The sequence below is a fragment of the Pithys albifrons genome, chromosome 6 (genome assembly GCF_047495875.1).
Source record: "Pithys albifrons albifrons isolate INPA30051 chromosome 6, PitAlb_v1, whole genome shotgun sequence".
Classification (NCBI taxonomy): domain Eukaryota; kingdom Metazoa; phylum Chordata; class Aves; order Passeriformes; family Thamnophilidae; genus Pithys; species Pithys albifrons.
The window spans coordinates 15,360,380-15,385,391 of NC_092463.1; the positions used below are offsets into that span (position 1 = coordinate 15,360,380).

Genomic DNA, 25,012 nt, shown 5'->3' on the forward strand with positions numbered 1-25,012 from the left:
TTTGCTGCAGCACTGACTTTGCCTTGAACACAACAGATTCACTTCCTTTTGTGGAAAATGTGGGTCCCACTTTAGTAGGTGTTTTGTGCTGATGCTTGTGATGCAGGCAGTTACCTAATGTAGCTGCATTAAGGGCTGCATTTATGGTCAGAGTTTAATTCCTTGTTTAGTGAAATGAATGGGTTATTGGGCCCTCTTCTTCAGGATTCCCTTACAGATAGTTGACTTGACCTTTTTTTTAGGAGGGAAGCTCATGCAGTGCAGCTCACTGACAGGAGTTACCCAGGAATCCTGCCAGTGGAAATCTCCCTCCTTAATTAATTTTTTCTGATTTCTGTAGCCCCAAATATGTTCTCTCCTGGTCATGCCAATCTAGAATAGGTTCATGAGATGACCTGAGCTACTCCAGATTTGCACCAGCATACAGGGAAGTGTAATGGGACTTCTTTGTTGTGTCCCTCCCATGGGTGCACAGCAATAGATGTGACTTTAATATCTTCTTCCCTCTCAGTGTTGTGTTTCTCTCATTCTTTTGCATCATATAAAATTTTAAGATGAGCCTTGTAAGGTATAAGAGATACTAAAACAGGCTGCACTGCCAGGCCTTTTTCTGACCTCCAGCCATGTAGATTCCAAAGCCACAATCCAAAGCACTTTGCAGCACATGACTATGAGCTGAATGAGCTTACAAAGAAGCTCCTTTCTGCTGACAGAGAGCAGAAGGCTGACTCCTCTCTTCCAGGCATCAGCATTCTCATTTTACTGACTGGACAATAACTACAGCAGACCTTCTGTATTGTATGCTGGCTGGGAAGGAACCAGGCAGCAGCTTGGGCTTGAGCATTTGTAACCACCACGTTGTAATTGGAAAAAGGACTTCGAGGCAATTGTTTTTTTCTAGAAGGTCAGCAATGTTTTCCTTCTAGAAGACAATGGTTTGCCACAGTGAATTCTTGAAGATAGTGAATTTTTTTCCTAAAAGACATAATTTATAACTACCAGCCTCAGTCAGCTTCAGCATGCCAAGAACCCAGGCTGCCAACCCTGGACAGGGAAATGGGTGATTCTGACCCTCTACATGGGAGTTTGGTGTATTTGAAATGGACATCCCCAGTGTTTTATTCCTCTGAGTTGCTCCTTGGTTTATGTCTTTCAGAAGCGCTCCAGAGGCGTGTGCTCATACCTACATCGAGTGTGCTGGGCAGCACTGCCTTTGCAACTACTCCTCTTGCTCCTCCTGCTCCTGGCCTTCCTCCTGCCCCTGGCAGAAGAGACCCACAGCTGCACACTGGCCAACAACTTTGCTCGGTCCTTCAAGTTGATGCTGAGATACGAGAGCCCACCCCCAACCTAACTTCTTGGCATGGCACAAGGTGACTGTCAGAAATACAGACTTTGTTTTTAACAATTGCAACTATTGTAGATTCTAGAGCTTCTAACAAGGCCATCATGTCAACTGGGTAGCTCACGTAAGTGAAACATAAGATTAGTCCAATTTAGTCAGGTATTTGAGCAAAATTAATATTTTTACAATATTTTATTATTGTATTTATAATATGTATATAGAGATTGTGTATGTGTGTGTATGTACATATATGTATAAATGCATATCTGTGGTCAGACTAACAACCATCATCCACTCATCCACTGTTTTAAGGATAATCTGCAATGTTTCTGTTTCTGCCATCTTTCGGCAAGCAATACTGAAGGATGGTTTTGTTGTGGGTTTTTGGGAGATTTTTAAAATCAGATTCTTGTTGTTTACAACTGAAGTCACAGAAAGTATGGGAACATGAGGGCATGCACCACAGTGCAAACTGGAGAGCAGGCACAGTAGAATCATGTTTGAATACATGGTTGACATTCAGCCCAAGGAAGACTTGGACTATTCTATTTGAAATCCTGAGCTGTTTTTGCAGTATCTGGATACAGGGATTAGAGAAACTAATGGAAATCTTTCTAGTGACTTCAGTAGGAGTGGGGGTGGACCTCCTCTTGTTATCATTTTTTACCAGATTTCTTTTCCAATTACTGTGTTCTTCAGCCCACCTGAATCAGGAAAGGTAGAATACAGTAGGAAGAAAGCTGGGGGAAGAAGAATATATTTTTTTAGCTTCTCTTTACCAAGAGAACTTTTAAAATCAGGTCATAATTTTCTGAACAAATTTGTGAGCACTGAACAAAAACTTGTATTAGCAATCTTGTCTATAAAAAGAAATAGAGTTTTTTTGTTGTTTGTGGGGTTTTGTGGTTTGGTTTGTTGGGTGTTTTTAATTTATAAAGAGGCATTTGGTAACAGATCATAAAGCCTGAACAGTGGGATGCAGCCTGGCTCAATGTCAGTGAAGCAAAAGTCAGAAGTACTTTAATAATACCACCCTGGAAACGTGATTCAGTCTCTAGAATGTTTTTATATTAATGGTTTATTGAAATTATGTAAACTGATTGTATTAAAGAAAGTGAAGCATAGATTTCTATATAGTCTAAACTCTAAAATTATGACAACTTGTCATTTATTTACCTAACCTTATGCCTGATTTTTCAAATTTTTGAATGTATATTTTAACATTGCCTTTTAATGTAAAAGCCATTCTCACTTTACTGTGATGAAGCCATTCTTAGTGATGTTTTACCTAGCTGGTTGATGGAAGAAAAGGTAATTTCTGAAAATTTGTGCCATTTCCGAGAGCTATCCCTTATTGTTTCATGTTTTCAGCCACAGTAGTAATAACAAAAAAAAAATTAACAGCCTCCTGGCTATGTTGCAGCAGGGACTTGTCTTCTGAGCATCAGTATGGGATATTCAGTGTTGTTTTCCAAATAAGGTCCAAAATAATATAAAATCTGTTGTGCAAGTAAATTATGTAGTAGCTGAGAGATTGAAGGAAGAAGTCACTTACTTAACAAACCCATCAAAATTTTGCTGAAGAACAAAACTTGGGTAAAATAGGGAGGTGGAGCAGCAAGGAGCTCATTATAGCCAGAGAATGAGGGAGAACAGGCAGTGTGAAAGAGGAGCAGCTAAACAGAGAAGAGAGGTGTGCAACAATTTATGAAGCCTAAAAATGGAGTCAGAGGACAAGAATATAGGCTCTATGAAAGAAAAATCTCAGAATCTTTTTTTTGTTCCCTCTCCCTGCTACAGTATTGGTACTGTTGCATATTAAACAGCTTTTCTTCAGTAAGATTTAAAATGGGGCAAGTAACAAGGACTCTGCTAAGGTTCTGAGGAGACTCTCTCACCACCAGGACCCTGTCACTGTGTTCCCAATAATGCTTCTGACTACACTGGGTTTGCTAGTGTTGGATTAAAATGCCAAAATTCTGTTAAAAGCATAAAGGAGAGTGGAAGTTAACGGAGAGAGAGCAGGGATGGAGAAGGTAATCAGTCAGAGTGAACGGGCAGCGTGAGGACAAGCTGAGCTGATGAGGATTTAAATCTGACTGTCAGGAGGTAGCAGAAGAGCTCTTGGAGCAGGCAGAGGGGGACTGGAAACAGAAAGGTGAGGAGAGTAGATGTATGCTGAGCAATAAGACATTCACACTGCAAAGCAAAGGAAGACCAATGATTTATTTTGCAAAAGAGCCAGGTGTAGAGAAGCTTTAATTTGTCAGAGAATGGGGCAAATTAATTCTTTCTTTGCAACTGTTCCTTCTGATGGCAGGGGACATACCTCCCCCTCTCTGACTATCTGGGCAAGTGTCATGCACATTCCAACAATGTTCCTCTAAAAATTGCTGTCAGCCCTTAGAGAAGAAACCCCTGTGGCTGCCCCAAAAGGTGCTAATCATCACACACATCTCCATTTCAAATTAAATCCCCCAGTAGAAAAGAAGTGTGGGGGAAGAAGGGCAGTAACAAAACCGGCTCTGTGTGGTTGTGAATACGTGTAGGTGTGCACACACTTTTCTGTCACATAGCTACATTGCACTTCTCTGGGTTTTGCTGAGCTGATCCAGGTGATGAAAGTAAAATACCAGTGAGAAAATAAAACTAATGAGGAGTAATAAAGCTGCAAGTGAAAATCAGTAGGGAGATAGAAAATTTTTTTCTCGGAAAGCACAAAATTTCACATGACGTTTCTTTCTGCCCAGCCTTTCTGATCTGGGTGATTAGTATGGGTTCACAAATGCATTTGACACCACAGGGGTTTGTAACTGAGGGAAAAAATTTCTACACAGAGGGATTGTAGCAGAACAAATACATTGTCACCTTGATGTTTTAGTCTTGTGGCAGGTTTTAAAAAAAAAAGAACACAATCAAATTAGAAGCACACTTTTGCTGTTGGGATTGCCATCAACTTATTCTGTAAGTCCCTTGTCTGTAATCTTGGAAATTTTTGCTTTAAATCTCAGTTGATCCATTCTCATTAGCTTAAGTAATCTGAGTATCTCACAAAAGCAGTGAATATTTCTACTTCTTTGCAAAGGACAAGACTTTAATGTTCATATCACTGAAAACCATTTAACTCTTTCATAATGTCACTGATGTTTCCATCCAAGGCAGGAGTGAGATTTTTCTGGGAAGGAAAGAAGTAAAAAAAAAAAAAAATTAAAAAAAAAATCACAAATGTATGCTTGAAATGTAAATGCAAAATTTATTTTCTTTTTTATTCTCTTGTGGGTTTTTATTGAAAAGTTTGTGATACTTACTCCTGGAAGTGTATGTAAATATTAATCAAGTCAGTAATTGGAATAATGAAAACTGCCAGTCTAGCTTCCAGGAAACTGTACAAAGCTCAGATTCCTCAAAACACAAACTAAATCATACTGTTTCAAAATCAGTTCTTAAAATCTTGAGCATGGTTCTTTATCTTTGCTCACAGATGATTTGGTGGTTATACTCTCACTTTTGTGCCTGTAAAATCCCCAGCTCGTACATCTCTGACATCCAGACCCGAGGTGTGCTCAGGTTCAGGCTGGGGCCACTGCCTTAAGACTTCTCTTGCGAAAAGCTGGGATGCACGGAACGGATAAGCATCCAAAACTGAGGACATGCACTACGTTACCCTAATCCAGATCCATCCACTGTCAAAGGCTACTAAAACCCTCTAAATTATATCAAATATGTTTGAGGCTGTAAATTGTTAGTGCACCTGGCTCAGGCAGACACCCAGCCTGTTCACAGCGCAGAGCACTTACACGTCTCTCACAGCTCTTTTGCCAGCACTGTTGGGCCCAGTATTTGATTGACCATATATTAATGACTCTTCAGTGTTGAAGGCAAAATCCTGCACTCCATTGCCCATGCATTACAGTGAGAATTCTGCACAGCTCCAAAGGCACACTTCAAACCCCACCTTTGACATGAAAACAAGTCTAATTTGTTAATTGTAATTGATTTTGAAGCCAGATGCTTTCAACAGAATTTTTCATGACAGCAATACATCAAGGTAGAAAATTGCTATTGTGCCACGTCTATTAATAGCTCTGTTTCTAATTCCAGATAGCAGTTTAAGTGGTATTAAGTTTTATTTATATATGCCCTCTTCAGAAATGTCTGTATGAAAAACATATTCAGCTATAAGCACACACACTAAAAATGTCATATTCCTCTGCTAGCACTGATCCTCCAGAACAGTCATGATTTCTACCAAGTGCTGTTGTAAATAAAGTTACTAGCCTAACTAATATGACTACCTAATGATCACTGAATAACTTTGACAGCTTTTAGAACGGCTTTATGCTTCTCCTTAATCCCTTTTATTGGAATAGAAGACCTCAGAGAGACGAAATGTCTCCAAAAAATGGCTATTGCTAGGACAGACAGATGGTAATCTCTGCATGTCAGAAAAAACAGTTCTCTTTAGTTGCTCTAGAACCTCGGGAGTTTGCTCTATCTGATCTCCTCTTCAATATTAAAGAAGGAATATTTTATTTTGATGTGTGTGCATACACACCTCATTAGCACTGAAGAGATTTGAAGAGTGAATTCATATACAAGAATTCTTTTAACTTGTGTTGACAAGAAAATACATAATCCTCTTTTGTTCAGAAAAAGAAATAAAATTACTGTGTGACAGAGCTTCCCAGAGGAAACAAAGCCTTTTGGAATAATTGAAGATTACAGACTGAAATTAAATTGTCCACCATAGGAAACTGAAGAAATAGTTTTGCCTTTCAAGAAATTGTGGTATAAAATGCCCAAAACCATATCTGTGCCAGGTGTCAAATCTGTCTTTCAAGTTATAGGTTATGTACCCACCTGGCTGTAAAAACTGCTTTTGGAGACTTTACTACTTGTTGGACAGTATCATTTGCTACTCTGCAGCTGAAGACATGTGTGCCCAAAAACTATATCAGCCACTTCCAGGGCCACTGGTGGCTGTCGAGGATATTCTTAGCAGTTCTCAGATCACTGACCTGCTCTGAGCCATTACAAGTTTATTGTATTAATCCATCTGTCACTGTTTGGCAACACTGAGAAACCAGTTTATTAAAATACCAAAGATAATATTTCTGGTACAGACAACATGATTAATTCAGAAACTAATCTTATTACTTTTGCCATTTTTAAACAAAGATATCTATTGCTTATACTGGAATATAAACAGTTAGTTGTAGGTGTTGGGTAACTGTGTGGCATGTTTTAGACAAAAGGCATTTTGCCTTGTACATGTCTGTTTAAGAATTATGGGTTCATGTTACACTTTTCAATGGTAAAACAAAACAAACCAAAGATTCTCAAATGTAGCATTTAAAAAACCAAAACCAAACAACAAAGCAACATGGAACAAACTGTCATACAGTTGATTTTTTTTATTATCTCTTGTCTATCTAATTTAAAATATGAATATATGTCTACAAGAGAGTTATCAGCAGATCTAGAAAAAAAGGAATATATATCAGGAATTACCAATTCAAACAGTAACCTAACTGGCCCCTCTGTTCCTAAACCTGCTTCATCAACTGCCAGATTTTACCTAATTGTATCTTGAGCTAACCACCTTCCTCCTAATAAAGCATGGCTAAGATGAAACTGCACAGGTTAAGGTACAGCGTCCCAGTGGAAGCAGCAAGAGACTTTAGGTCTTCAAAGGGAAGCCTGATACCTTGATGCAAGAGAGGAACATGTAGGTTTGGCATAATGAGAACAGCCCAGGACTAATGACGCAGGAGCAAGGGCTTGCCATCCTACTCTGACAGACAAAATTTTAACAGTGGCCATTAGCACTATTCAATTTCATGTCCCTGACTGTGGAAGGAGCCTCCCCTCAGGGTGATTCACTCTAGCTGAATCTGAGACATGGAAGTGACTTTTCATTAAATACAGAATAAACTGCTAAATAAAACCCCTCAGTGACAGATTAATGGCGGGTGGTGGGCACTGATACTCCAGAAAAGGCACAGGAAATACTATTGTAGATAGAAAGCTAGTCATGAAGATCTGTTCAATCCTTAGGAATTAGAAATTCTTTGTAGAACTGAAGTGGGAGTTTTTCTGTTCCTTTGAAAGTAAATGTCAGGTGTTGCCTTTAGGCTTATGGATTTTGAGGATGAGGCTGTTCAGTGCCTTAGTGAACACTAGTGGCTTTCTGGCAGCAGTGAACTCCACATTCGTCCTGTGAGTTCTATGAAAAAGGTATTCCCCTTAATGGGTTTGGAATCAGAAACGTTTTGTTTGATGAGTGTGGATGATTTTTCTTTCTTTGGCCCCTTTGTGTTGAATCCAAGAAAGCAGAAAGATCAGCACTGCCTTTTCCAGGCCATGCTTTGTCTTTCCTTCTTTTATGAGAGCAGAGGAGGTTTGGCTTTGTCTCCTTCCCAAAGTAAATTATCCCAGTTTTTTATGCTTCTTTTCCTGATCAAGTTCTTCCACAGTCTAAATCTTTCCTGTAACCTTTCTCTTAAGTGTTTCCAGTGGCAGTTCTTCCTCAATACCTAGAACAAAAAATCTGGTCCAGTTTCAATAAATTAAAATTCAATAGAATTTCCCCCCATTGCAGTTCATTCTGCAGATGCTCTGCCTGTTTCTGCTACCCCCTGTGCCAAAACAACCTTCATCACCATCTGAGGGGACTCTGGTCCTGGCTAGACATCTCTTCCAAGTCTCCTGGCAACATCCTGCCTTTATGTGCCTTCCATCTTGGCTCAGGGACTGCCCTTAATATTCACATCTGCAGACAGGCGTGTGAGGGTGTAGCTTAACAAAAACTTATTAATAATGAAAGCCTTGCCATTAGCATTCTGTATAGCCTTCTCAGACCCTTTTCTCCTCTCTAAGCAGGTTTTGATGTGTAATCCAATTACTGAGTGCAGAAAATTGCCCCTTAATCAGTGCAGAGGGCCAGTGTTTCAGTTTCAGCTCTGTTATCCTCATTGTCACTGCTGGTGTAAGCGTTCACATGTGCTGCTAGACTGGGGCTGAGTGCTCCAGGGTATGTGCCCTTGAGCTGCCAGGAGTGTTTCAGTGTCGTTGTTATACTCCCTAAATGAGCCAAGACCCTTTTTCTGAGCTGGAGAAAAAGAAAAAAAAAAAAAAGAAAAAGAAAACCAAAATGGTCACTTTTAACAAACTGATTTCACAACTCATTTATCAAGCCCTATAGCAAACCATTTATTTTAACTCCTTTTCGTGCCATCAAAAGCTTTATGTTAAAAGGGAGAGGTGAGTTTGGAGAGGCTGGGAACTGAGGGCAGCGCCAACCGCCCTGAACAGCACTAGAATTCAGGACTAGGAACTGGTATTTCTCCTAAGGTGACTCCAGCCTTCAAAATCAAATTATTTCTTCTTTCAAGTCTAATAAGCATTGAACACAACAGACTTTGTTTCACTGCAGATATGAATGAATGCCTCTGTACAGTACTTTCCATTGCCATGAAATATATATTTACGTATATATATGTGTGTGTGTATATATATGTATATATGGAATGGGGAGCATAATTACTGTTCTACCTAAAGAAAGGTGACATTCCACTTCAATTTAACTTTCAAGTGCAGTCTTTAAGAGAAATTGTGTCTTAAATGGAAACCAAAAGCATTTAGAGGTATATGTTTTAATGAGCTTTATTAAATTCTGAGTTTGGGTTTCAGTCTCCAGGGCAAAGAGCACCCAGAATGATTTTCCCATCACCTTCCCAGATCAAACTCTATAAGAATTTAACCTGGGAGGCACTGCTTGAGCACTGGCTGTTCTTGAAGGTATTTGAATATTGCATGTGTCAGCCTCCATTTTGTACATGGGCTTGACTGGAAGGTGAAAGATACACCTTTGTCTTGCTCCAAGATTCTGATGGTAATTTTTGCCTCAGCAGATGTTTTCTCTTTGATCAGTGTGGCTCCTTCCATTTTTTTTTCCTTCTAATTTCTGTTAAGTTTATCGGGTTATTCCAAGGAGTCACACTCCATCTGCCCAGCCTCTGAGCTTCCTTTCCAGCAACATACCTTCTTCTCATGTGTTCACTTGACTGTACTGGACCTCTGTGAAGCAATTACACAAGTAATAACACGGGTGTTGCATTTTTCTCTCATTGCCTTTTGTAAGACGCAACTCTCCATTGACATGGAAAAGTGGTAGGAGACCCAGAAGCTACATTGTTGTTTACTGGCAATATAACCCGTGTACAGTGTTTCTACAGAGGACCTGTCCTCACTCCTCAGAGCAGCTGGCTGTCTTAGGCCCAATTTAATTCACAAGGCTGAATTATAAGCAGTTTTGGATCCTTTCACCAACACTCTATCAATCTTGCTTCCATCAGTTTTTGTGCTTTTGTTTCGTTTCAAGCTAGAAGAAAGTTTAAAGAAATGTGCTAAGACTCTCATATAGGGTGGGTAAATATCCCATATATTTCACAAAAAGTACAACAAAATGAAGGGATTTGTTCTCACATTGAACAGAGCTAATAATAAGTTCTAAATGATATATTAAAAAGTTATTAAGAACAGCCTGGAGTGAAGTTTCTGCAATTAAACTCTTTTCTGCTTTTAATTTAAAAATCAGCAAATGCTAAGGTACATTTTGCCACTTTCTTTCAGAAGTGACCTGGAATTAAAATTTGAATCCTCCCTAACAGGATGTTTATTGATGTGAATCTAAATTGCACCAGTGTGTCCCATGTTAGATCACCTGCCTCTGGGCAGAGGGAAACCCAAAGGCTATTCACAAGAGAAACTCATGAATGGTTTTAAAATTTTTCAGAGCTCCTATCCACTTCCAAATGTCAGTAATGGGGAGGATCAGAAACCTTCCTGAGAACCCTGTCCTTTTGCATGTTGAAATACTGGCTTGAGTTCAGGTCTCCACCTCAGCTTCTTGTAAATGTTAATATTCAAGTAGAACAAAAACCTTAGAGGCAATTACAGCATGAACATCTATTCTTGTTTATGTATGGTAGCTGATAACAGAGTCTGCAATAATAATCTGTCTTTATACATGTGCTGTTTAATGTAACAGTTAGGTACAAAATACCTAACAAAATACCACTGTCACAAGAAAATAACTGGATTGATGTCACTTTTTGCTTGTATGAATATAATTATTTGCCTTGCAGGGACCAGTTCCACTTTTGTCATGTTATTTATGATTTTTAAATACAATTGTGATAAATTAGGCTCATTTCTAAGATAAACAATACTGGAGTCAAGCAGCTGTCTCTGTACATGTGCATGTTATCACAGCTGATATCAAGTCCAAGTCAGACTCCTTGTCTTGCTTGGACCTTTCTTTAACCTTTCTGGCTTATTCAGGGAAATGTGGACCAGTCTATTTTCTTATTAAAAATATGGCTTTGTGAAAAGCTGAACTTATTTTTTAAATCCTTTCTTTTCTGATTCAGAAAGACTGTAACAATCATATTTTTCTAAACTGCCTATTGCTTGTGTTGGGAAATTATATATAAATATATATTTTACTCTACAGATTTCCATGTACTTTTGGAACTCTTTGTTTTCATATATATCTTCCTATTTGCTAGAATTAGCTCAAAAAGCTGGAAGCTTCTGTATATTGACTCTATGAAATTCTATAAAAATGCAGCTGCATAAAAAGACTGACTTTATTTTTTATGTAAATTGTTAGAGCTAAGTCATCCTTGGTGTTATGCCACTCAAGATGTACAGCAAGAAATCAGGTCATTGTTTCAAAGGCTGGACAGTGTTATGTGACACTTCCTAAAAGTCTCAACGAAAGTCAGGAGCATTTGTGTTAGAAATTATACCATTTTGGACCCTGATTCTGTAGTTTCTTCACAGTGTTTAGAACCTTATTCCAAAAATAGTGCCATAAAATTTCATGGGACTTGTTAAAAACAAGAGCCTATGATGTGTGAATAGTTGTGATAGAACAAGGACCTTTTCTAATGAAGAACAGGGCCTTTTAACTGTTGAGAGTCTATGTTTTGAGTATTTCAGGACAACTTTTTGTGTTCTTTTCTGAGCTGTGGATTCCTCCTCTGTATTCTGGATTTATTCCACAGCTGAAATGCCAGATTAAATAGATTGAAGCCCCATGTGCAGATGAACAAGATAGAAAGCTGCACTGAAATATTGGAGAAAATAGCCTGATTTCATTCTTCAGAGCAATAGTTGAAGTAACTCAGAGCCTTGGCTTCTTTGCACCTGTGAAGCAGAGGCCCTTGCTTTGTACTTCAGCTGTGGCATAACATGGAAGGATTTCTGCTCTCTGCCTGAAAAATACTGTCTATTTCTCATCCTTGTTTAGAGCATAATACTTTCTCAACTAAAAAAGTCTGATTCTTCAAGGCTCATCCAGGATTTAAGGGGCAGCTGGAACCTTCCATTATCTGGCCACATTATTCTAAAAGTTTAGCTGTCAATGACAAATAAAATATGATGTGACTTTGCTGTTTGCAAGTAGGATGAAGAGACTGGAAATTCATCAACTCAAGCCCAAGCCTTGTGACTGCTGTGTGATGCTCCACAGTTACCAATGAACTATGTTGAATCAGATTATAAAATCAGTATTTTATTGCATGTGTCCTTTTTTGTAATAAAAAGATAGTTGTATTAGATGTTGCAGTAAATAAACACATATACATTTTTCTTTTTAAGGACTTTGAAATTATTCTGGGGTGTGGTTGCACATTTTTGCTGTCCTTTTTTCTTACCATCAGAGTATTTGGACTGACCTAGAAACAACCAGAACAAGTGAAACAAGGATAAAATTTGCTGCTGCTTGCCTCTGTGCTCAGGTAAAACTGGAAGATGGCTGTGCTCAATGTACCTACTTCACTCTAGTGCTTTGAGATTTAATAGAAAATGTCAGTGTTTCTTTCAGTCATATAAATAGAATTCTACTGGACCCAAAGAAAATGTGAATTTATTAAATCATATTACAATTCAGTATGATTTCTTATGGCCCTGGCCCCTGACACCCTCTGTGGGGTCCCTCTCAATTCCAAACCTACTAAGACAAAGGGGAGTTCTTTTGAGACCCTCAAGTGTGGAGTTAACACCAATCATATGTAGCGAGCAAGCAGTGTATTAGCATAACCACAGTTGCTTTCTCCAAAGAGTAGTCACCGCAGCATATATGTGCAGATGCACAGCTCTCATTAGCATCCAGGTAACTGCTGGTTTCTTTCCTGAGTCTTTATGAGACAGAGACTGACAGGATCCCTGACATCAAGGGGCTCCACAGGCAGTTGTTTCTGGACAAGTAGAAAACCACTCCAATTTTTTGGTGAATCTGTGGGGTGGGTTCCCTGTTATGAACACACTGAGCTTTAATCCAGATCTTTGACTTCTCTCCAGTATTTGGACCATGTGATGTTGTGCCTTCCTGTGAGCTGTGTCCTGCTAAGCCCCCAAAAGTACAAATGCAGAGACTTCAGCTGATCATAGCTATGTAAAGGTCAGAGCAGCAGCCCAAATCCCTCCCAGAAGAGAACAGGGTAAAACAAACCCAGAGCTGTAGGAACAGCAGACTGTCATGGTGGGACAGTTCATTCCCATTAGGACTACAACTGGTGCACAAAAGAAATTTCTGTTCTTACAGGTTTTTGTTTTTTCTTTGCAATGCATTTTTTCTTCTTGAAGTTTATTTTCTGTGGAGCCAGAAAGTAGGCTGCTTTGTGTATATCAGGGTTCTTCTGAAACCAGCAAAAAGCTCATGCTTGTATAGGGAATTAATATTTTGTTGACCAGATTCAGTCTGCAAACAACTCCACTGCTGATTGGTGGGAGTTAGGACAGTCAACAAGAATTATTATAAACACTTTTAGAGGACAGTGAAATACTCCAGGCACTTATAAATCTCTTAAGTCATATATTACTGGAGAAACACCTGTTTTAGATAGCAACCCTGCTGCTCAAGGATGGAAGTTTACGTTGTAGCAGCAAAAGGTGGCAAGTTCAATAAATAAGAATAATAGGGTAAGACTCTCAAGTGGAGTAAATCAGTGCAGCTTCATTGAATCTGTTGGAACTAAGTCAATTTACAGCAGTAAGAATCTGGCTTGTAGTCAACAGGGATTTTTCAGAATGTTTAAAACCTCTTCATTTAGAGAGTTCTCTGCCTTATGCCTGTGCATTAAATCCACACAAAAGTCCTTGCTCGTATAATGAGGTCATTTCGGATGTGAGTGTTCATTATACACTTAGGTAAATTAAGGGGCTAAAAATACATCATTAGCAAAGTCTTAAATAAAGGATGGAGCAAGGTTAGCGAGTGAGAACTATTTAAATAAAATCAATCTCAGCCCTGGAGAGTTAATGGGGAGTGGCTTTGTATGGAAAAAGGCTGATAGTGTGTTGATGCTGCACAAAGAAGCTGAGCACTACAGCCATGAGAAATTAAAAGCAGGGACTGAAGATTTTTCTGGGTTAATATTTCAAGCTTTCTAAATTTCATTCTGTGGCATACCATGAATGCAGCCTAGGTTTCCAACTTCAGAAAAATGCTCTAATAAACACATATTGCTGGAGCAAATGAAACTGAAGGCTCATCCGGTTTTACCATAGCACTCGTAGTATTAAGAAGGATTGTAATATAATCCTCTTCAATGAATAACCCTAACAGATGTTATCAGAGTTGCTCTGTACGAGCTGTGGACCTCTTGCTAGAACTCCCTCTGTGGAAGTCCAGTTCATAAATTGTCCTAATGGGCTGCCTGCCTCATCCTGCTGCTGCCACGGCATGAAAAGGAGGTGGTTACCAGCGGCCTTGAAAGCCGGCATTATTCCCATCTGTTTTTCATTACATACTGCTAAATATTTCATGCTTTTTGCTTTACAAACAAGTAAGAGCAGAACTAATCTTTTTGTTTAATGTTCCTTGATTGACGTTGCAGGGAGTTAAAAAAGTTTGGGGTTTGTTTTGATTTTTTTTCTTTACTTCAGATCTCTGCAAAAGCTTTTAATGGAAGATAGAGCAGATTTCTGTCGACTTTTCTGGTGGGCTTTTTATGGCACCATTGATACAGGAAAAGATATGGGGGAAATCAAGATGATGAATGTGCTGTTCAATCAGCTGGGATTTCTTTGCTTGCGAGGAGATAACTCGATGAAGTGCAAACAGAGACAGGGAGCAGACGTTGACTGCTTGTCAGCTATACAGAAAGCTATCTCTGGCTGGGGCTGCTGGAAAACACAGCAGCTATTAGTCCCCCTTTGCCCTTTCACAGCACCCTGTCAGAGGGTCCCCAAGCACTGCAGCCAGAGCCATCCATTAAACCACAGGGTAACAAGTCTGTTTAATTGCTGCTTCTTTAAAGCAAGAGGGATGGCAGCCCTGGGAGGATAAGCCAACATTTTAACCTCCTAGTTCCCTAAATTCCCGCTGAGATGGATGAGTGAAGGCATTCCCATGGGCAATCAGTGTCTCTGGCAGCAGGTGCTGCCTTTGCCCCAGAGGGATATAGGTGACCCAACTCCACGCAGGCACCTCCATCCACAGGGCAGAGGTAAGAAGGAGGTCAGGAGCCTCCCTGGGACATGCAGTCTCTCCTTCATGACTGCTTGTGCTGGATGAAGGCTTTGAGTGGTTTCTTTCCAATCCCAAGCACACCCTGGCACAGAGTGGGGCCTCTTGGCTGGTGCTGCTCCACTGGAATGGCAGTGCTGGCTGGATTATCCGGCATTTGGGCAAATATCTTCATTATAGCACCCAATGGACTACGTTAGCCGTGAGACCCAATTGCAGGGTGGGATGAAAGGCATGAAATGTCATTCAGAAAGGGTTAAAGACTCATAGAATCATAGAATGATTTGGGTTGGAAAGAACATTTAAAGATCATCTAGTTCCAAACCTCCTCCCAAAGGCAGGGACACTTTCCACTGGATCAGGTTGCTCAAAGCCCCATCCAAACTGTCTTTGAACAATTCCAGGTATGGGACATCCACAACTTCTCTGGGCAACTTGTTCCAGTGCCTCATCACCCTTACAGTAAAGAATTTCTTCCTAATACGCAATCTATTTTCATTCAGTTTAAAACCATTACCTTCTAGCCTATCAGTATCAACCCATATAAAAAGTCCCTCACCCTCTTTTTTGTAAGCCCCCTTTAAGTACTGGAAGGTGCTCTAAGGTCTCCCCAGAGCCTTTTCTTTTTAAGCTGAACAACCCCAGCATTCTCAGCCTGTCTTCATAGGAGACATGCTCCTGTCTTCCTGATCAACTTTGTATTCTTCCTCTAGAGTTGCTCCAGCAGTTCCATGTCCTTCTTTTGTTGGGGTCCCAGAGCTGGACACAGCACTCCGTGTAGGATCTCATGAGAGCAGAGTAAATATTAAGAAAAGATAAATGTTCCCTCTTGCAGCCTGTTGAAGCTTGACCCTGCAGCAGAGTGCCAGTGTGTCAGTGCAGATAGTTAAATCACCATGCTACATTTGACTACATAGTGATATTTTTTATGTCATTGCACAAACAGAAATGAGTTTGTCCAATCCTCTCTTGAGGTGAATTCTCTGAATTTTTGCCCCTTTCTTCCATAGCTTCTGGCTTGAATTCAGAGGCAAAAGTGAGTCTTGGGGCCTGACCCTAATGCTTGCCTGCAAATAGGCTTTAGAACTTATGCTTAACAAGACTTATGCTTAACAGGTAAAATTATATACCGATTTCTATATTATGTTTCTTACTTTTCCAGCATTTTCCATGTGAGGATCTCAAGGTCTGCTGCAAGGTTTGACTAATTTCCAACAGTTACCTGTGCATTAAGTCCTTTTTACTAATTACAGCTGAAATACTACTGCCAGAGCTTTACATTTCTGTTCTTGAGCACCTTTCTACAATAGCACACAATAGTTCCACACAGGACTGTAAAAAAAAAAGCTAACTTGTAATGACCACAGTTTCTTGCATTCGATCACTTTCATTGAGGATTTTGATGTTCCTCTTAAAAAAATTCAAATCCAGGAATAGTAAATGCCGAGTCATAAAAGCTTAGGAAATGGGTCAAACCAGAGGGCAAGGCAGCATTACAGTGTCTGATCTGCTGTCTCTGATAATACCCTCACAAGACAAGAGTCTTTCTTTTTTTTTCCCCCATTCCTGAACAAATAAATTGCAGCATGTATGAAATCTCCAGAGGCCATCTGTGACTGTAATTCATTTACCCACTGTATTATGGAACAGATTTTCCAGTGAGTTCAAAACTCGGGAAATGGGGGAAGGGAATAGCATGATGAGAAGGATCTGTGATCCATAGCTAAAAGTAAAAATATTATTCAATTGTCATATTTGATGGATAAAGTGTCTGACGCACCAGGCAAAGCCATAGTTACTAGATAAATATGTTTAAAACATTTAATTTTGATACATTAAGAATGAGTTGGACCAGGGGCTTATCGACACTGAAATTAAGCAGACATTTCTAAGTTCCTAAAAGCCTCTGATTTTGTTTAGTTTGGAAGAAAATTTGCTGTAGATAACTTGGAAGTGTAAGGGGAAGTTGGACATAGTGCACAAAGGAGTAGCTCTGACAGGTCAGGACTAGCAATTACCTTTCCTCTTCATCTGTTATTTTCCAAGTGCCAGCAGCCCCCCACTTCATTTGCATTAGACCACAAGAGGCCTCATGGCAAACTTGCAGACCCTCAGCTTCTGCTTTTAAATTTGAAATTAGTATGTTCATTTATGATTTTATCTGCTACAATTATATTTTTATATATAGGGCACTCTCAATATTTCTGTAGTGCTGTTAACATTCAATAATTGTAATTAGTAACACATCCTCACAAACAGCCAATTGGTTACGTGCCTGTAAGCATCAGATTTCCTCCCTGAGTAATTCCAAGGATGTCACCGAAGCTACAGCAACAATGAATTCAGCCTGTGGCAGATGGCAGGGTTTGTGTTTACACTGTGAATCATGTTAGTACCCACTGAAGGGTCTTCATTCTGCACCAAGTTCTGTGTTTCATCATGAAGTGATACCATGCAGATGAGGGAAATGGTGCAAACTTCTAAAATTGTTTTCTGTAGACATCTGATCAAAAGTTATAGAAAATTTTCACCTCCAGACAGTAATTAAGGGGCTCTGTTGGAGCAGAGAGGAGTGGAGAGAAGGGAAGAGAAGGAGCAGTTTACCTTGTCGTCAGTCTTGAAATCTATGGAAGGTGCACCGAGCCCTAGACTGGCAGCCCCTGGCACTTGTAAGAGCCCACATCAACTCCTTCCTCCTAATGCATCAGGCCCTGAAGTATCTTCCTCTGAGCTAGTAAAGCGGTGAAGAAAGCACCCACAACAACTTTCTTTTCACTTCTCTTCAAAGGATTGCAAGTGCACTCTCCTTACTTAGCTCATGTGGGCACTCTGGTGCATGAGCTGAGAAAGGGCTGGGGAAGAGCAGGTACAACCGAGCATTAACAGCTGTGGCCTTCCAGCCTCTGGAGAAGAATCCACAGCTCCTCAGTCGTGCAAAGCAAGCCGAGCATGATGGGCTGGGGGCTGAGTGAGCCAAATACTGCTAATATTGCTACATTACTGCTTCAACAAGACCATCACAGCTCACTGGGGATGAAGTAACTGACGACTGTATTTCTTTGTCACTCACGCCTTCATATCTATAGCAGATAAAATACTTTGCAGTGTGCCCAGAATGCTAGCTGTATTTTTTAAGCAATATTGGCAAAAAATTCAGTGACAAGTCTTGGTAAACATCAGAAAAACGGTATCTTTTTGTAACAATTTATTTTTCCATTGCAGAACTAAGACAGAAATATGGTTTTGCTGGTGCAACTATACCTGTGCAACAGGCTTTTTATTTCATGCCTACATATATATATTTATATATATATATATGTATGTATGTATGATGATATCCATGATCAGCAACATTTGTAGTGTCGAGCTTGTCTTGATGAATGAATGCAGACACTAGGCAAGAGATTAGTAAGTAAAACCAGTGTAAGATCCTCTCTGTCTCAGCTCTGCTTGCTACTCTTCAAAAAATATGAAGATGGGGAGAAATGTGACTGACAGCTTTGGTACTATTGCTTAATTTAAATAAGATTGCAATTTGGACCCAGAAAACTAAAATCAAACTTAAAGAAAACCAAAAATCATTCAAAACACAAACTGTCCAAGTCCAAACTGAGGAAATTAAAATAAAGAAAAGACGCATCAGCAAAGTTAAAAGCAAAGAATAATATCATTTATGTATAGAAAACAAAAAGAGTAAATGTCAAAAGAAGTGGCAGCTTTCTAAGAAAGAGAAGAGGAAAACATGGTGAGTTGCAGATGGAAATGCTGTGCCAGGGGGAAGAGGGGGAATATGGCAGGGAGCAGAAGTAGGAGTGGCAGCAGGAGTGGGATGGGGCAGGAAGGATAGGGCTACACACAATACTGAGCACAGGGCTGGACGAGTGGAAAGATGACACAGAGGTTACAGCCTGATGCCACAACACACCTTTTGTGGAGGCACTGGATGGGGCTGGGATCTCTGTTCTGCCTTCGTCTGATCATGGGTGTCTTTAGTCACAGGGGGAACCAGGAGCAAATCCTGCTCTACCCAGGAAATCACTGCCGGAACTCTCCTCGGCTTTCCCAGATTTCACAATGCAATGGCCATTTTGCAATTTGGGAATGTAGCTCACAAAAGTGGAGGGGAACTGGGGGAGTCTGGATATTTTCCATGACCATCTGTTGGTACCTGACTTGCAGAAGACCCATGAGAGGCAGGGTTCAGGGTCAGAGTGAAGGCACAGTCTCAGGCACAACCACATGCCAAACTGGGCATGGGAGCTGCACCCTGGTACTGCCAGCAGAGGCTGGTGCCACCTTGCATCCACCCATACAGCTGAGGTGTGGTGAGACCTCCAGGAGCTGACCTGCAAAAAGGGGATAAACAGGGCTCCACAGTCAGACTTGCCTATGGGTCTGACAAAATTTATGCCACAGCTCCATGGTCTGAAGCAGCACTGGGTTTTAAAGGGCAGAGGAAGAAGCCTCTCCAGCAGTCAGGATCTAGCCTGGGCACAGCCATCAGCCTGGAGGGGCACAGCCATGCCAGGGATCTGCTGCCCACACCTCAGCTTGTTTCCTCAGCACTCAGTAGAAAAGCCAAAGGCCTTTGTTAATAATCATGTATAGAGATACTTTTTAATAACACTTCAATCAAGAATCACATTGCTCATGGTAAGAAATTTCAAACTCATCTTCTTTCACATGGTTGTTGTCCTGTTGTGATCGGCTCTCCAGCTCTCTTTCAGCAGCTAGTGGGTGAAAAAGTACTCCTGGCAGAGGAGGATGCCCAGTCCCCTGCAGAAGGGCCAGAGGCTGCACACCAGCTGGCCCCATTCCCACTGGCAGGCAGGCTGGCAGGGAATCTGCGAGGCTGGTCTCCATCAGGCATCTGCCAGAACTATGTCATATCCATGGGATCCTTATAACCAACATTTATAACCATTTTCCCTCCAAAACCATCTCCACAGTGTCATACTGAAGGCAGAGACCAAAAGAAATCATCTTCTGTCCATGTCCATTGCAACAGGGCACCCACACACTGTGTCTCTGTCTCCTAGGCTGTCTGCAGCCGCCTCAGGCAGTGCTGGCAAGGGGCAGCACAACTGCCTGCCAGCAACACAGTCCTCTCCAGAGGGTACCTGGAAAAGCTTCAGGAAAGCTAGAGGAAAGGTTTGATGGAGAGTAAGGTTACATTTCTGTATGAAAGTAGTCAACCACTGTTAGTGCCTGCCTACCACGATGGAAGGGCAGCTGGTGACTCTGTGTATCTCCTTTCAATTCAGAGCAGTCCCAAAACACAAAGTTTCATCCCGGAATGAGCAAGCTTGGCCACAATTGTCTTCCTGGGACCAAACTTTGACAAGAGCTGTTACTGCTTTTGTATGCAGTGTCCTTTCAGACAGCGACAAATGGTTCTTATTTGCCCTTTTCTGAGTTATGACATTTTAACCACTAGTCAACCAACTTGGCTTTGCTGTGGGAAGAACTAAATGAACCAATTAGAAAGAACCAACGCAGACCCACAATATTTCATGGTGTGTTTGGCAGCACTGTCCCCTGCTCACCTGGTGTGGCAGACAACATGATCCTGTGAGCTGGCAGATAGCTCATGCAAGTGGGAATGGACAATATGTGCATTGCTGGGTCATTCCTCCAGGACAGCAAAAAGGATCTAATTTCTTATGACAGAAAATGAGGAGGAGAAAAGAAAACCTGTGCTAAGCAGGAGGAGAAATATGAGCGTTTTCTGTGGTGCCACTTTCATCCCAGCCCCAGAAAGGGCAAGTCAACAGGGAAGTGCTCCTTCCCCTGTACTCTGCATTGGTGAGGCCACACCTTGAGTACTGTGTTCAGTTCTGGGCCCCTCAGTTCAGAAAGGATATTGAGGTGCTGGAGCGGGTCCAGAGAAGAGCAACAAGGCTGGTGAAGGGACTGGAGCACAAGTCCTATGGGGAGAGGCTGAGGGAGCTGGGGTTGTTTAGCCTGCAGAAGAGAAGGCTCAGAGGTGACCTCATCACTGTCTATAACTACCTGAAGGGAAATTCTAGCCAGGTGGGGGCTGGTGTCTTCTCCCAGGCACTCAGCGATAGGACAAGGGGGCACGGGCTTAAGCTCTGCCAGGGGAAATTTAAGTTGGATATCAGAAAAAAATTCTTTCCAGAGAGAGTAATCAGGCATTGGAATGGGCTGCCCAGAGAGGTGGTGGATTCACCATCCCTAGAGATTTTTAAACACAGATTGGACGTGGCGCTGGGTGCCATGATCTAGTAAATGAACTAGAGTTGGACCAAGGGTTGGACTCGATGATCTTGGAGGTCTTTTCCAACCCAATCGATTCTATGATTCTATGATTCTATGAACATCCTCGAGAGCTGTGTTTGATCAAGCTGGTTATCCAAGGCAGTTACTGTGAATATAGGTTTCATGCTATTGTTCTCTGGATGTCACATTGTCCTAGGTGTCTTTGCCTATATTTAGGAAAAAACTTGGATTTCATAAAAATGGACACTAGCTGTCTTAGGGCACAGTCAGCTCTCACATTTATGCAAATATATTGATATTGGGGAGAGAAGAATGTTTTTATGGCACCTAGAAAGTGTCTAACAAAAAGCACACCCATGAATCCATATTGTGCTGCTCAGGTGAGCACAGGAAACAGCGCCAGCAGCAGGCAGAAAAAGAATCACTTCTGTTTGTGTTAGCATCTTACCCATGAGGAGCCTCAGTGTGCAGGCAGCAGTGAGAAAAGTTGAGAAGTTTCACAAGCTGAGAAGTCTCCAAGGTCTGTGGGCAGGGGTCATCCATCTGAGAGCCCAGGGCCCTCAGAGAGATGTACATTCCCACAGTGACGGGCATTCACTGAGTAGAAAGGTTCCAAATGAGAGGAGCTGGGAAAGGACTATGATCAGCACAATAAGAGATGATCTGACCTTTTAGTGCTTTGTGTTCAGAGGACTTGGCTGATAGGACCCTCCTTGGAAATGCCATGTGCTGACCTTGGATGCAATCTAGTTCCTATTTTATATCTCTAATTTGCACTGTTGCTATGGGAGACTCTTTTGGGGCACATGTATGTGCATGAACTCACAAGGCTGTGCATGCTTCCCAGGGGAAGGTGGCAGGCTCCATTTCCTCTGCCCCTTTTATACCACAGCCTGAAACATTTGTGTTTAAATTCCATCATATCGTGCAAAACCTCTTCTGTTTCAACCAGCCAAAACCAGCTGCTATTTCTTCTCTTGTTTGAAATAGCAAAGCAAAACAGTGTTTACTTTAATTCTTGAGAGTGTCACAGATAATCTGTGGGATGGAGTCCTCATTTTCCATGCACTCCAAAACCACGGAGTGTCATGCACAGCTGTCAGTCGAACAAAAAATGAAATCAAGTTGCTCAGCTCAGACAAAAGTAGATAAAAGTTCTATGTGCATTTTCCTATAAGAGAAAAGGTGGAAGGGATGAGGACAAGAATCTTAATATAAAAGAAATGTGAGGATTTTAGGCACTCACAAGAGGATAAAAGAATCTGAAATCTGCCAGTAAAGAGGGATCTATTGCTTTCCTGAAGCATGGCTATATAATTACCCTTTTTTCCTCCTGCTTCATTATAAAGTAACTATTGCAGAACATAAATGACCTTGTAGACTCATGAGATATTCCTGCCAAAAAGCGTATCCATTATCAACTAATACATTTTCTCCTTGTGTAGTTTCAGTGTGCTCTTTTGAAAAGCAGTAAGTTCTCCTCTGTCTCCCTTATCACATTTCAGGATGCCTTTTGTCATGGGATTCTGCTTATTCAGTAGTTCATGTCAAATTTACTTCAGTAAGCAAAACTAAGAGTTCTTTGAGAATTTCTTTCCTGTTCTCCAGTGAGGGAAGTGTTAGCCTTGCTCCTTCCTTCAGTAAAATATGCTTGAGGTTTGCTATTGATTTCATGTGAGCCATGAAGGCACAAAACAATAGTTGCTGAGACTGAGCTCTCTGGAGCTCTGCTAATTCACACTACCTGAAGTGTCTTTTTGCAAGAAATTAACAGCAAAAAGAAAATGAGCATTTGGGACAAGCACTTCAAAGAGTTAGAAACTAATCTAAAAATGCATCACAGCTCAAGTTGTGCAGGTTGGCTGTACTGCTACACAACTTGTATAGCATGAAACCTGGGTCTCTGATGGGGAATAACTTTAGGTTGAAGTCAGACAACAATAATTCCTGATAAACAATAAATCCCAAAAGCTAGCAACAATCTGAGATGGGGTAGCAGCATCCCTGTGCCTTCAGGGGACAGCTGTGGCCAGCCCTCCCTCTAGCCCAAGTACACGATGCTGGTCAGCATCAGCTGCAACCAGGCCATAGACCATCCCAACAGGTTATCCACATAGATGACCATGCTGTGGGAACAGTCACTGCAAAAAGCAGTACTACAAAAGTATTCCAAAGTCCCAAATTCAGGTAAGAATGTTGGCCTCTGATGTCAAAATCTGCATTTATGGGCTTTGATTCATGATACATTGACACAATAATAAATATAATTATATTTTATATAATTTTGTTAAGAGTGAAAAATATCCCATATTTTTGGCTAAGGGAGCAAGCCTTTTGTTTGCTCAAAATAACTCATACATTGGAGTTGTGCCCTTAAGAGTACATCTACTTGCTTTCATTTAAGAAAAAATTAAAATGGCTATTGTTATTGTGTCTCAAATTTTATTCAGTCATAATGGTGCTCAGGATTTTATTGTTATTAATATATGTATCACATTAAATGTAAAAATCTCATTATATTTTTGAGACTACTGATAAAATAAATGTCATATAACAGCTTTATAACTAGCTCTAAGAAATACCTATGTCTATCTGTATCATAAAGAGCAGATCCTGGTTACAAGTGATTTTGCATCATGAAATTGATTTTTTTAAAACTGTATTAAGCTAAAGCTGCAGCATGTGTTTGTGAGAGAAGACTTCATGAATGCACACAGCACCAGAAAAAGCTCAATCAGAATTACCTTTTACTACACACAGGATATGTTCTTCATCTGGGAAAGACAAGTTAAATGATGGGTGGATTTTTATGTCTAATAAAGCATTAACTGTGATCTAAACTTTTCCTGCAGTTAAAGTATTTAGAATGGCTCTTTCCTGTGTGGATTCTCTGATATCTCTTCTCTACCCAGCTGCTTATTTAATATAGAAATTACAGGAGCATCCTATCTTCATGATTTCTCCTTCTTGGTCAAATCTGATTGAAACCAGTTCATGAGTTCAAAAGTTACTATTGGGAAGGACAGTTAGAGACATATAAACATACACATACATGGTGATCACATAAGCCCTTTCACCCAAGTTAAAAATAGAAAATGAAGGAAATACCAAAAAAATACTTAAAAAATTAAAACTTAGGCTGGCAACAGACTTTTTTTCCTTTCCTGTATTACCCATCAGTATTTTGCTGTCTGGCCTCAGCATGCTTATGGGGTGCAGGGTAAGCCACCAGCCCTGGCAGTGGTTTCTGAGGCATGAACAACCAAGTAGTCGTACCACAACCTCATTGCCCAAAGGACTAGTACAGGGGTGGAATTGTTGCCTTTGAGGAGGAAAACTGCTGGTCCCGTCCTGAGTAGCTAAGCTGTCACATCATCCTTTCTATATGAACATCTCCAAGGAATACCACTGACTTATATACATTGATATCACAAATAAGCATGGAAACAGGACTAAGCCAAGGCTTGGATGGAGACTTCTGTTAAAATTTGCATCAAAATCTTTATGGCAGGACTGGCTAGGAGCCTTCAGGATCAGTACTTTGGTGATGTGCCTGCAAGGCTACGCCACTCTCTCTCCATGCGACCTTCCCCAGTGCAACAAACCCACCAGCTTGTGAGACACCAAGTCCACCTCTCTTAATGAAGAGAATGCACCCTGACGTACCCCAGTGGAGCATGGCTTGCCCAAGCAGAAATCACTGGGTCAATTTAGTGAAGAGCAGCTTTTTGCAGGAATGTGACCTGCTTCCCTTTGTTTGCCCAAAGCCTGGAATTTCTCAGTTTTTACAGAGAAATGTTTTCATTCCACCTGCTGCCTGCCACGAAGGTGTAGTTGTGCTGCCACGTAAAATGGAGACAGATGCAGAAAAGTACCCAGACTGC

The 25,012-nt window shown here is 40.8% G+C and overlaps 1 protein-coding gene across 4 annotated transcripts in view; it reads left to right on the forward strand.

Moving 5' to 3' along the window:
- SYNE3 (spectrin repeat containing nuclear envelope family member 3) overlaps nucleotides 1–12,012 on the forward strand; it is an 80,291-nt gene extending 68,279 nt beyond the window's left edge. For all 4 annotated transcript variants that reach the window (XM_071557588.1, XM_071557587.1, XM_071557590.1 and 1 more), the window contains one exon: nucleotides 1,157–12,012. In XM_071557588.1, the coding sequence (XP_071413689.1) occupies nucleotides 1,157–1,354 (198 nt within the window). In that variant the 3' untranslated portion in view covers nucleotides 1,355–12,012. The remainder of the gene's footprint in view (nucleotides 1–1,156) is intronic.
- The last annotated feature ends 13,000 nt before the right edge of the window (nucleotides 12,013–25,012 follow it).